Below are 12,939 nucleotides of genomic sequence, written 5' to 3'. Positions count from 1 at the left end.
CTCCAAATTCCTCTAAGATAAATATCCTAGTACCTGTACGCTTAAAATATATGTCCCAGTAAGTAAGAGAGCCTAAAAATGCATGTCTCGATATTTGAATTGCATTCCAGTAGCTGAATATTCTATTTTATGATACTGTTTTGTCGTGTAGGTACTGCTTTTTATTAGGTACATTAGAATTTAAGCTTCAAATTGAGTAGAATTAGCGTTACGTTCGAGGTACTGGGGCATGGTTGGCTACTGGGACATTTACCTTACACTCTACAGGTTTACACCTTCCATGTCGAATCCTCGAAAACTCTGGCATTTCAAAATCAGCGTGGCTCGTTCCCGTTTTACGACGCCAGAAACTTCAGCATTACAATTCAGCTTTAATCTCCAGGACGAGACGCGCTCACGTACCGCATAATCACTTTAATTCCCGACTAATGAGAACACTCGTGGGCAACGGTACTCCATAAATCTTCAGCTCTTAGCTTTTCGAATAAACAGCAGGCGCTGGGTTGCCACAGGAATTCCTCCTTAGGTATAGTGGGGGTAATTTGCAGATGGAGAAAAAAATAACGGGTGTCTTATTATACTGAGTTGCTTTTTTTAGATTTACACCATACATAGAACCTAGATCTACAGCATATATAGGACCTAAACCTGTACCACATGTATACGTATAAGATAGATACACAGGGTGTCCTCTTTCAAATGTGTCCAATAGATGTATCTGTACTCTAATATGTACTCTAATGTTCACTTCACGAGCCTCTCATTAGACCCACACCTAATACTCCATATACACCTCATACACACATGACCTATATCAATACGACAGTCGTTATTTCTGATGAACTATATCGATATCCCCTTTCTACCCAAGAAGGGAATTCGCCTGGCAACCCTGAACAATTCGATCCTCATAATTCCAACGATTCGGTCACGGATGCCTGCTCACGCATACGCACAGGCGCACGCGCACGAACGCGCGTCATCCAGCCACGTGGATGCACGTATGACAGGAGCGACGAGGGCTCGACTTTCGAGGCCTCAGGGTACGCAAGACGTATATAGGCTCCCTGTCTTACGCATCCCGCCGCACACGGGGCATACATCACTCCACGTGTGAACCCTCACCACCACCAACGCCGTCGCCATCAGCGACCTCGCCTTTTAGATGTACACTCTTTCCCGCGAGGAACGAGTCGCCACGGACCTCTGTGTTGGTAATTATTGTTAGGGATCGGAGGTAGGAGCTGGAAGAGAGGAACACTGGAGCGTGGATCTCCTTTCGGTGGTCCCCTGTAATCAGACAGCGGGCCTGGGCACCTGGTTGGGAGGAGCGAAGGGAAACGGAGAGAAACTGAGAGACGTATTAGTGTCGTTTCTGATTTAAGGCGATAGCTTGGACAAGTTTGATTGTTTGGTGTAGATAAGCATCTAGGCTGTGGGTTCTGTTGGTTAGTCGATGGGAGAGTTTTGACTGATTTCACGAGGTCAGTGAACCTTTTGAGTAGGCATATACCGTTTAGAAATAGTTGGTCACTTCTTGATAAGTAGATAGCTCAAACTTGTATTGTCTGTTTCTTGTCTATCTGTACTTATTTATCTGTATATTTTTAATAGTTCTGTGCTGCACGATAAATAGGATTCCCTGACATCCTGCTTAAAAAATAAATACTTTTATTCACTATATATTTTTCATATTCATGAATTTGACCTTCTAGCACACTCAAGTGAGATTGTTTAATCTACCGTGACCAAAGTTAATATCTGTCTTGCCACTGTAAGCAAGCCCTGCCCACACCATTATACTTCCTTCATGTATTTGTCGTCGTACTCTTATTACTCGCTTTTTTCCTTATAACATGGTAATAATGACTAAAGCCATCATGGTCATTCAAATTGAATTTTCTTACAATGTACTTCCTTCTTCACCTTTGCCTTGCTATTAATTGAACCTTACATTTTATACCGTTACATGATTGAAGAACATATTGGACACCTTTGATATTATACAAAGATGTCTAAGCACCTTAAAAATTTCTATTGTTAGCGATAATTGTTCGGAACCTTGCTGAGGAAAAAAGTTGCAAGATACAAAGTGGTTTATACCATCTACTTTGGTTCATAGAAACGTTTAACTCGCTGTCTGACCACTGGCTGTATCTACTGCAAAATAAAAGCATTGCCTTGGTTCATTATACATAACTCTCAAGTTTTTAACTCTATATTTATGCATATTCCTGTGGCTAAAAGGCCAAACAAGGTAAATCACATTTTAAAAGACTCCAATCTTTAAATGTCACTGTCCCAAAAATAAAAATATTTAACTCACATGTTTCTGCCTCATAATTACAGATTTGTACCTAATCAAAATTCAGACTGGATGGAACGGGCCGCAGTTCCATAAATTAAAGCCTAATTACAATACCTTTTCGACGATTTACGTCAGGCAGTAACTTTTCACTCGCGATATAATTGAAACCGTGCAATTCTGAACAACCAGAAACAAGAACGAGCCAGCACGAACGAAACGTATACGTTCATCTGCGCTGGTTACCATCGAATTATCGTTCCAGCAATTATCGTTACCCAGGTGTAATTAAATTATTTCTCGAAGGCTGCCAGAGATTTTAACCCGTTTTACCACTTTTAGAATTTCGCTGGCTAGCACGACTGCTCGTACACATACAAAACCACGGGTTGTTTCAGCTACGTAATTACGTCCACGATAATTCATCGACATTGTACACGCGTGTCTGGGTTAGGTCTGTATACACGCGTGCGTGTGGCAACGTACGAGTTTCGTTAATAACGGTTTGCACCTCTGCCAGGGCTAATTAATGTTTCTCACTCGAGTACCACGCTAATTACGTACTCCTCAAAAAAATGTCCTTATTATCTTAAACACTGGCTTTCAGGAAAATCTGGATTTGTCGATCGCGGCAGAGCGAAATTTCGAGTTACTCTCACCACGGGAACAATAAATCTCTGCTTGAGAAGAAAACGATTCGAGTGTTTCCATTTTTAGTGCTGGTGTTTCAAGCTTTAAACCCTATGTAATTTTATATTGTAGACTAGTTTCAAATTTTCAAATATTCAAATATTCAAATATTCAAATATTCAAATTTTCAAATATTCAAATATTCAAATTTTCAAATATTCACAGTTTCTATAAAGTATCTATAATTTTCTTTCCAAAATTCTTTCTGCACTCCCTTTCTACCAGGAATAGAAATTCTACTCCCTAGAATCTGAATTAAAAGGAATTGAAGCTTTTCGAAAATGTGACCCACGTCGCTTAGCCTTGCCACACCACAGAAACCTTCAAGCCAGAAGAGAAGCTGGGACGTCTGAAGGACAAGTTTCGCGCTGCTTTGTCCTTTCGACTCCTTGAGAGGAGGCCTCCCTCAACCGCCTTCCTTTCTGCTTCTCTTCTGGCCAGCTCTTCTTCCGTCTCGCCTCAGCTTCCCTGCTCCTTCGCTGCAAATTTACAATGCCCTCGCTTGTAATAAGCGGTTGCGCGGTTCGTTCACGATTATGAGCTCACTTCAGGTACCGAGGGGACTTATCGAGTTAGGGCCCCTCTGACCGCGGAGCACCAAAGTGTCTTCCCTTTCAAACGATATCTCCCCCGCGGAAAGATTTTCATTTGCCCTCGTGATTTACGATTCGAGCAGCTGAATGACAGTTGGTGGGATCTTGGGATGGCAGAGCGTTGATTGCGATACTGAGGGTCCACTGTGAGGAACACTATGTACACTTCAAAGTGGTCACCGTAGTTTTTTATTCGAGAGTCTCTAGTTGAAAAGAAAATTCACAAGGTATCAAATTTTTCAGAAACTAGAAATGTAACCTCAAGAAAAAGTTGCTCTTTTTTCACTTATTGGGTAATTAATAAACCATTCCTTGCTCCGTGTTACGCACAGTACTCTGCACGAGCGACATAGTTGCAAAATGAATAGGAAGGCGCATAAAAGACTGAAAGAGGGTGGGTGAAGGGTGTGACAGTGTCAGCGACGGTGAAAAATTTGCCAATTAAAAAAAATCTCATTTCTACCGGTAACGAGGGGCGGCGTGCAATTAACGTCAGAGGTGAAAATGATTTATGGGGTGAGGAGAAGAGGGTGTGGGTCGTAGGCGAGAGGCTAGCTTATCATAAATTAATGAATTATCAGTTCTCTGGAGGGAGCACGAGGGAGGAAGCTACGCGCCGCGTCAATATGGTATTTAAAATATTCATCGGCATACTCTGGCTGTACTAAACATTTTCTCTGGCCATATTTATTTCAGGCAGAACTTTTATGCGCATCAGTAACTTTGTTAAGAACGAAAGCACGATAAAAAATCCACGGGTGTGCCATTCATTTTACAGAGAAGTTCACCTGGCGGTTCATGTTTCGTTAATTTTTTATTAATTATTTCAAGTTGACTTTTTAGTCCTTTCTAAAATTCTGAAATGCTTTCTTTGAGGATGGAAATAAGAATATGAAAGTCAGCCCTATTAATTATTATCAATAATAAAAATGTTGATCGCAATACCATCGAAACAGTATCAAAATTACGAACAAAATTTCTCGTGACTGGCACTATACAAGAACCTGGAATGTTTCTGCCTACTGTCAAGAACTACGTCGATATTCCGCGATTCACCTCGACGCGTTCTTTAACCTCTGCCTATCTTTCTATCTCCCTCATTCATTCTTCCCTATCTTTCCCGCGCTAACGTACTCTCTCATTCGCAATTTATGCTTCTCTATCCTTGTCTCCTTTCCAGCACAACGATCGTTCGATCTCCCTCCCGTTCGGTCTTCTACGAACAGCTCTGAAGTGAGACTCGAATCAAGGTCACGTGTAAATTAAACCGCGCGAGTTAAAAAAGGGGAATATGATCGCGGAGACACGCACGATCGAACACAATCGTACGTTGACTCGAATGATCTCATCGCTGCTTTATCATTACCGTGGACTATGCAAGAAATTATAGTATAACTTTGCCAGTAATTATAAAAGTGGTCTGAGTTAAAAATCTAAAAAATTCAGTTCGTCCCTTACTTAATGTTACATAGATTTGCATAGTTACAGGCACAGTTATTTTCTGGTGATATAAATACAGATTGCCTATTTTTATTATTATTCCCTATGTGAGTAGTTTAGTAGATACTAAAGGAACCAAAGTTACCCTCCACCAAAAGGCAACCCCTATCACTTCGACTCAGCCATAAATTTCTACCACTTAGTCCACTTTAAAAATTTCTTAGACCCATTATCATTCTATCACTACAATCTCGTTTATCTTCAAACACTCTGTCTAAAACTAACACTTCTGAAAGAACTAATTTCCAGAAAAACGCAAATGGTGGTGGACCTACCCTACCCTCCCAGCCCTCGAATCAACCCGAAGTCGTGAAAACCGCAGTAGATCTGAGTCCACGCAGAAGCTAGATACGCCACTCTATACTCCACATTCCCGTGGAAGAGGAGACTGATTTCCAGGCTGTTCCTGCATCGTCGACCGCGCTACAGGGAACACACTTCAACGATCCGTCTGCAGACGTCGCCACTGTTGCCAACATGGCCACGTGCTAAACGTGTTTACGTGAACTCCGTCATCTTTCGGATTTTTCTCGCCTCCATACCGAAGTGTCGACCACGAGATTACGGTGCCGTGTTTCGTACGATGCGCGCTCGGTGACTGACAGTCATTAACGCGCTCCTCGTGGGCATGGCGGGTGTGGATGCGCCTATGCAAAGGTGCACCTGCGACGTCAGGAATGTGGCTACTACCTGTTCTGCTGTCAGTCAGGATGCACCCACGAGTAGAGTCGTGAGGAGGTACCGGCCCCATGGGAGCCTCGCCAGGGTGCTCTACGACAAGCAGAAGGCGGACGAGCAGCTCGAGGCCTACGACAAAACCCAGGTGAGTGGAGCGTAACTAGGTTACGTTTCTGCTTAGATCCTGCTCGTTGCCTCGCATCTCGAAACGCGCGTGTCCGTGTCTGACCGACTGAGGTCACGCCAATGCTCTCAGGACCGTAGACACTATAGGTTATATCGACCTGTTGGCTGTTGTGTCTGTTCTGAAGCAAAACAGTATGAGTCATCCATTTATTATTTCTTTAAGTATTCACGGGAATTCTGCGTTGATTAATCGTCGAATATCTTTACAGTATTTTTTCTAATATTTTTTTTATTTGTGCTATTTCTTTAAATTAGCATTTATGTGACTTCTTCGAAATGAATTTTTTTTAAATTGTAGTTGGAAGTAGAAATTACTAGCTCCAGAGAAAACACTGATCCTCTTAGGGGGCGGAATCGATACAGAGCGCTGGACAACAGGTGTCAGAAATTTAGGGAGGTGATTCTACATGCCTGAATAAGAAGACAATAAAGAATAATGAAATTGTATTTGAGGCTTCGTTTCCACGATATCGTTGTTGAAAGAACGCCTCAAGTGCGCGTGAAATGTGTCTGACTTGCCTTGTTCTACTGACTCATTCGTCTGACGCTGTCTGTCCAGCGACCAGGCCAGTACACTCTAGCAGTAGAGTAAGTTCCCAAGTCAGCCACACTACACACGTGTATCTTTAACAATTAATAACTCTGAAACGAAGCCTCAAACACAATTTCATCATTCATTCTTTTCATCTTATTTTCACATATAGAATCACTCCTTCAAGCTTTTGATACCCATTGTCGAACACCCATACAAAATAACTCCACAAATCCACAGGAGTATCCAAAAGTACCGAAAACAATAACAAGCAAATAGAAAGAAAATACAGTATCCAAATACATCCACCTATTTAAACCATCTCATTGTATAAGCTTAACCACAACATCCACCGAAGCGAGAATTATTTCATCAGCAAGATAAGATAGAGGAATGCAGCCACTCGCGTGTGATGCTTTTACGTTTTGTTGCACGGGCCGACCGGTGTCAACTTTAATTGCATTTAATTATGATCGCCCGAAAGGAATTCCTTTCCGAGAATTAAGCCCCTGAAATCTGGTCCTCGGGAAGTCGGGCGGTTGCGCGGGCCAGCAGGGTAATTGGGTTGCCGCGGGAGGAAGACGCGGCCACAGGAAGGGGGCAGTAATAATTAGTACAATTACCGCGCAAGGCCAGCCACCACTAAACCCTCTTTCCCCGAACGATGCTGCTCAAGAGTCAAGACCGCGCTCGGTAATTACGGGACAATTACGTCCTCGATATTCCTGAAACATCTTCGTGCCCGCTTCGGGCACTGTCCAAACGACTTTCGCTCCTTACGCGAGCCGCGAGTGCGCCCTATTTATAATTACACCCTATGGTCGCTACCAATTTGGCGCTTAAGAGCCAGGACCGACCTCGACAGAACTGGCGCGCTCCTGCATAGAGAAGTTACGATAGCGACTTGGACGACGTTCACTATTTCACGACCTGAAGCTATTCTAGAAATAACACCACTGAGGCTCTGCGTTTTCAATTTGTGACCCCATTTTAGGCGCCCTTTATCTGCTCCCATGAAAGCTTTTTTTAGAGATGTCTTGAGTTGCTTTGCTGATTACAAGTTTTAGAGTGGTTGCCAGCATTAGAGTGGGGCCTCGATCGAGTTGTGGCTACTGACGATAGTTAGTATCCAGATTTTTTAATACTAGCGGCGAGAGTATAAGTACTAAGATCTTGGCTAGAAAATGGAACTATACTCATTATTACTCAAGAGAAATAAGTCTAGTTTACGTTTTCTTGATGGGTGGGTTCGAGGAATTCTTCTTGGGAGACCTAGAGTTAATTTCTAGAAAATGGAGAAGATATTATAATAAGTAGCTGAACTGAAATTCAAACTGAAGAAGTCACGAATGATTTCCAAGTAACGCCGGAAAGGGAAACAGTGCCACAGTGTCTCCACGCTGGCGACTTAGGATCCCAAAGAAATGGGACCTGTCGGAGGCGTAGAAGACCGGAAACGCAGGGAAAGGCAGCGACAGCGACTGGTGAATATCTTTCTCGTGTACCGCGGCCTCTTTCCTCCCCTCAGGAGCCTCATCCATCAGTCACTTAATATTTTAAAGCAGCGCCCTCCGCGGCTCCGCTACCCCTGGATTTCCCTGTGCGAGGGAACTGACAGCGCGGCGGCCTTTTAAAAACCTTGAAACATCGCCGCGTTGACGCATCCACGCCACTCGGTCGGGGAGTAAAGTTTTCAGACTGCTCTGGGATATTAGACGTTGGCAGTCTCCGAGGAGACGCAGGGGGCAGGGAAGTGACGTCTTGCGTCGATTTCGCTCGCCCAGGGGCGGGGGAGGATCGGTGAGGGAGGGATTCTCGCGAGGGCGTCCCTTCGCACGAATTTCAAATTTCTCGTTTCACGCGACCGAATGGGATTCTTCCCTTTTCCTACGAGCACCTGCTCGAGCACGCGGCTCAGCCTTCCGAATCGATTTGCTTTCTGTCGCGGAGCGAAAGGCTCCTGCAAACACCGATAAAAGCACCTTTCTTCCTTTAGTCGACTCTGGCCAACCCTTACGAGATTCTTTTCCCATAGGTGGCTCCTAGTTTCGCGATGGGCTTTTGTTTTTCATTATTCTTTGATATTAGAAACCTTGGGAGAGTATAGGCACGTTCTGTCTGATACCTGTTTGAGTTCACAAGCCCTCATCGTACAAGATTATCGACCAATATTTGTCTCCTGGAACTCATAATTCCTAAGGTAAGTGCCTCACTACCTGGACACTGATGACGTCAAATGTCCCAGTACGTGGGCAACCAGAAATTGCATATCCAGATACTTGAGTAGTTTCTCAGTAATAGAATATACCATCTTACGATATACTTACATTTTTTCTACTTCTACTAGTGCTAATTTTTTGATTAGAATTTAAGGCAAGAAACTAGGTACTAGAACATTTACCTTAAGTTGCCTTTACTCGACATCCAACGAAGCAACGAAGAGGCAAAGATAACACCGTCCCGCGATTCCACAGACTTCGAATCCTGTTCCAAGATAAATCTGGCGCATGGTAAACACACGCAGCGAGCGGTGAGCAACAGCACGTGACACGCATGGCTGAGGCCAAATGACAATGTAAATAATATCGAGGCACGATGCTTATTATGCCACGTAGCGGACGTAAAAATGGTAGGAGGAGAGACCGTTATCGGTCGCGCGGAATTGTTTGAGGGAAGAGGAGGCAGATGATACCTCTGGCTCGCGTTTATGGGCCAGCTACGAAATCTAGGATCTACCAGCGGCACTTCCCGCTGGCCAGGATCGCGGAGGAAGATCTCCTCGGATCCACGATAAATCCAGACGGTCGGATCTGCCATTTATCGGCTCGCATGATCGCGCGTGGCGCGGAACAGGCCGCGTCGAAAAACTGATTTCTGGACTCAGGATCCGCTCGATCCTCGAGCAGAGCCGTATTTATGTCTTTATTCGAACGCAGAATACCGGTTCCAAAGAAGAACACGATTCTCGGGCGGATTCTTCAGCGCGCGCACGATACGCTTTGTCGCCGAGCTTCTTGCGCGCGCGATCAGAGCCAGCCGGTCGATTTGAAAGTCGCGACTCGAAAAACCTCGGCGACTGGCTGGTCGAACGAAGGATTTTATTACAACCAACTGCCGCTCCAGCAGTTTCTCATTTTTGCAGAACGATTTTCGACCCTACAGCGCACAGGTATTCTGTACTCAGGCCCTATATAAATCCTGTGACTCCACGCCAACTAAGCACACCAGTTAAGCGTTAGAAGAGAACTCTCGAAACGATCCTGCCACGCAGGTGTTATCCTCCTTCGCAAGACGAATTAACGAGTGCGTAGAAGATAGTGTAGCTCGCAGCCTACACTTAGGGTAACCGTAACAAAACATGGCGCGAGTAATCGCGATATCGCGACCAGCTCTAAAAGTATAAACGACTCGCGGCTCTCCTCGACTGAGAGAAAAACATTATCGTCCGAGGGGGGACGCGATAGTTCTCCTGGAACGGGGCCGATCGATGGGGGGATTGGAAGGGCTGTCATAAAACCGTGGAAAACGCTGGAAAGCTCGTTGAAAGACGTCTTGAAAGGGGACGATGAGGCGGTCGGGACGCACGCATCGTAATTTGCAAGTTATTTCGCGCGGCTATACGGATATCGGATAACGAAACCGCGGGACGGACACAGATCGTTATCCCGCTCGTTCTCGAAATATTCCTCGCGGCGCACGGCGTAAATCCAGGGACGTGTGTAACAGGAGAGTGCTCTGCCAGCCGTTTCACGCATGATCGATCGTGGCGTGCATCAGGGAAAGCGACCAAGGAAAGATTCTATCGGGCCGATGTAGGTATATTTCTTGTGTCTGGACAAGCGATGCCCTGATAACGATCCGATTCGGCTCGACCCGCGATCCTGGGGTCAAGTGATTTCCAATGGACACCCTTTGCTTTGAGATCAACGCTTCGATGAGGGAATATTCTATCACTTCTGTTGTGGATTATTTGTTCTACACATATATTACTATATATTACTATTCATCGATGACTTATATTTAACTTAGATAATGGACTATTTAATATTGCATTAAGAAACATCTGTATTACTCGACTCGTGGGTTGTACATTGTCAACGCCATGACGCTACTCCCCCTCGTCTTGGGCTTAAGACCTATCTACACCTTAAGTGTAGTTACATTGTGTTCATTCTAGCACTTCAAATTGTTTGTCTACGAATTCACTGATTTTCTCACTGTAGGCACTTGTTAGAGGGTTTTTTCTGAACTATATAGCAAGTCCAAAGTGTCGTGAACGCGTTAAGGCGACGAGTGTATATACTTAAATCGCGAAGTTGCGATAAGTCTGTGTGGAGTGACCCAGATAAGCTCTCCTGATAAGAGTGAGCAAATTTCTGATTCATTCTGTACGAACTAACGATTTTAAGAAATCTGTGGAAAATAGCTACGACCTTATATCGAGACTATATTGTTATATTCCATAGAACTAATTGTAAGTTTATTCAGAATACAGTTCTGTACAAACTCGTGTTATACAATAGATATTAAGCTTAGAGCTGTTCGTAAATGCCTGTCTAACAGGAAGAGAACAACGTGTAAGATATAAAATCAAAAAATAGAAAAGTAGGGGAGCGTCTTAGGTTCAGAGTTTAGCAAAGGATGAGTCCATGAGGTCGAGGTTCGAATGAGTATAGACGAGGTCATTGGTTATTGAAGCAGAATTTCGATTATCTTGAAGAGAAAGTTGGAGGCCTATCTGATGTGCACAAAGGATAAACGATGGCATACAATAATATGCTGACTACTTCAATCCTTGAGATAGTAATTTTCTCGAAACTGAACGAGGAAGAATGTTAAAAAAGAATTTAGTCTTCTGATTCGATTAGACATTCTTCTGGGTGACTAAAGCTAATCACCGAAATCGATGCTCGCAGTTCGGTTACACCCCATATAAGAAGACCTACGTAGCATGGTTACAACCATAGATCATCGCCACCCTCGTGCTCGAGGATTTACGAAAGTCGAAACGCCTCTCTTTTCGCGCAAACGAACTGATATTCTAGGCGCGGCCAGCTTCGTTAGCCGATCGTCGATCTCGATGAAAACTCCTCACGGTTAGTTACACCGACGCTTTCCCAATCAAGAGTCGCCTCTCGATCTACTCACAGCGTGATCCTTCTCAAAAGAAGTACACCTTCACACTCACACCCTCTCTCGACTTTGATACTGATTCTTTGCTCTTAAAAGCCTCCTGAAGCTCTTAAAAGACCAATGAAAACCAGGCTGACTGATTGGACGATGCAAAAAGGAATAATTTGCAAGAATCACAGGAATCCAAATTTTTCCATTTTTGAGTCATTAAGAGGCACAGAAAAGATAATTATTATAGTGAATAGGGTTGTTACTTTGTTATCTCGATCTTCAGAAGAATTGTAGTACTGTTTTTGATTGTATTAGTACTGCAGCGAATGAGGAATATAGAAAAATAGAAGTCTTGTTTATTTTATGACCGTTCAACTATGATTGAGAAAATGTTTGATGGTAAAGTACGCAGTGTTTACGCCATGAATATTCTCTGGTTATTTTACATGTTGTTGGCTTGCGACCACCACCACCGCAGCCTGCAGCAATAACGTAATGGCACAGGAAGAGAATGCGTTTGACTCGCGATCCAACACGCCCGAGGAATCCGAAGAGCTCCACGTACGAGCGGCCAAACATCCCTAGTATTCCTCGCCGAAAGCATAAACTGCCTCGACGGTGTTGTTTATTGTTCACAGTTTACGCCAGGTTTACGCGTGCTTCGGGCCCCTCTCGATCCGCGAATACGAGAGATTTCCAGAAAAAGGAGCTCGAGGACGAAAGAAATGAAGCAACGGCGGAGGAGAAATTCGAGATCTCGCGATTCGATCTACCACGGTTGGCAGAGCTCCATTTTATTACGTGAATTCCAGACGGTACGTGTCGCGTAATTGCTGCGCGAAAGAACAATACGGCTGGTCTCGTTACCCACGATCGATAAATGGAAATCGATGCACCTTTCCTCGTGCAGCCACTGTGATCGTTAAGGATCAAACGTGTGCTTTATATTGACTGTCCGAGCTTTAATGGTGTACCTATGGTCAGCCCATAAATAGCGCAAATACGCCTCCCTTTTTTAAAACAAAAATATTACCTACACTACAGTTACTCGTATCGTTCTTCTCAGGTTCTACGATAGTTTCTTATCTATCTATAAATATTTCAATTCTCGTAATAAGCTTACCACATTTAATTCGATATCTACAGGAATGTTGATAGAGGTCGTTCGACCTCAATTGAAGCACTAACACCTTATGAGAATTAACTAGAAATCAAGGATGCTTGAAAAATATAAAGAACAGACTCCTCTGTACACGAATATCTGATGACTGAAGAGGAACTGTAAAGAAAGAAGCGGTGAGGCAGAGCGAAAGGATCGAGTTCTCGCGTTG

The 12,939-nt window shown here is 43.9% G+C and overlaps 2 protein-coding genes across 3 annotated transcripts in view; one reads left to right on the top strand and one right to left on the bottom strand.

Annotated features, from left to right (window-relative positions):
* The window catches only part of LOC143185004 (uncharacterized), a 241,252-nt gene that overhangs the window by 212,556 nt on the left and 15,757 nt on the right, over nt 1–12,939 (bottom strand). The window lies entirely within an intron of this gene.
* Nucleotides 5,572–12,939, top strand: part of LOC143185003 (protein-L-histidine N-pros-methyltransferase) — a 28,392-nt gene continuing 21,024 nt past the window's right edge. For both annotated transcript variants that reach the window (XM_076387677.1, XM_076387676.1), the window contains exon 1: nt 5,572–5,911. In XM_076387677.1, the coding sequence (XP_076243792.1) occupies nt 5,717–5,911 (195 nt within the window). In that variant the 5' untranslated portion in view covers nt 5,572–5,716. The remainder of the gene's footprint in view (nt 5,912–12,939) is intronic.

Source organism: Calliopsis andreniformis, chromosome 10 (genome assembly GCF_051401765.1).
Source record: "Calliopsis andreniformis isolate RMS-2024a chromosome 10, iyCalAndr_principal, whole genome shotgun sequence".
In the NCBI taxonomy this organism is placed as follows: Eukaryota; Metazoa; Arthropoda; class Insecta; order Hymenoptera; family Andrenidae; genus Calliopsis; species Calliopsis andreniformis.
The sequence above is the reverse complement of the archived record's forward strand: the minus strand, read 5'-3'. Positions and strand labels throughout refer to the sequence as shown.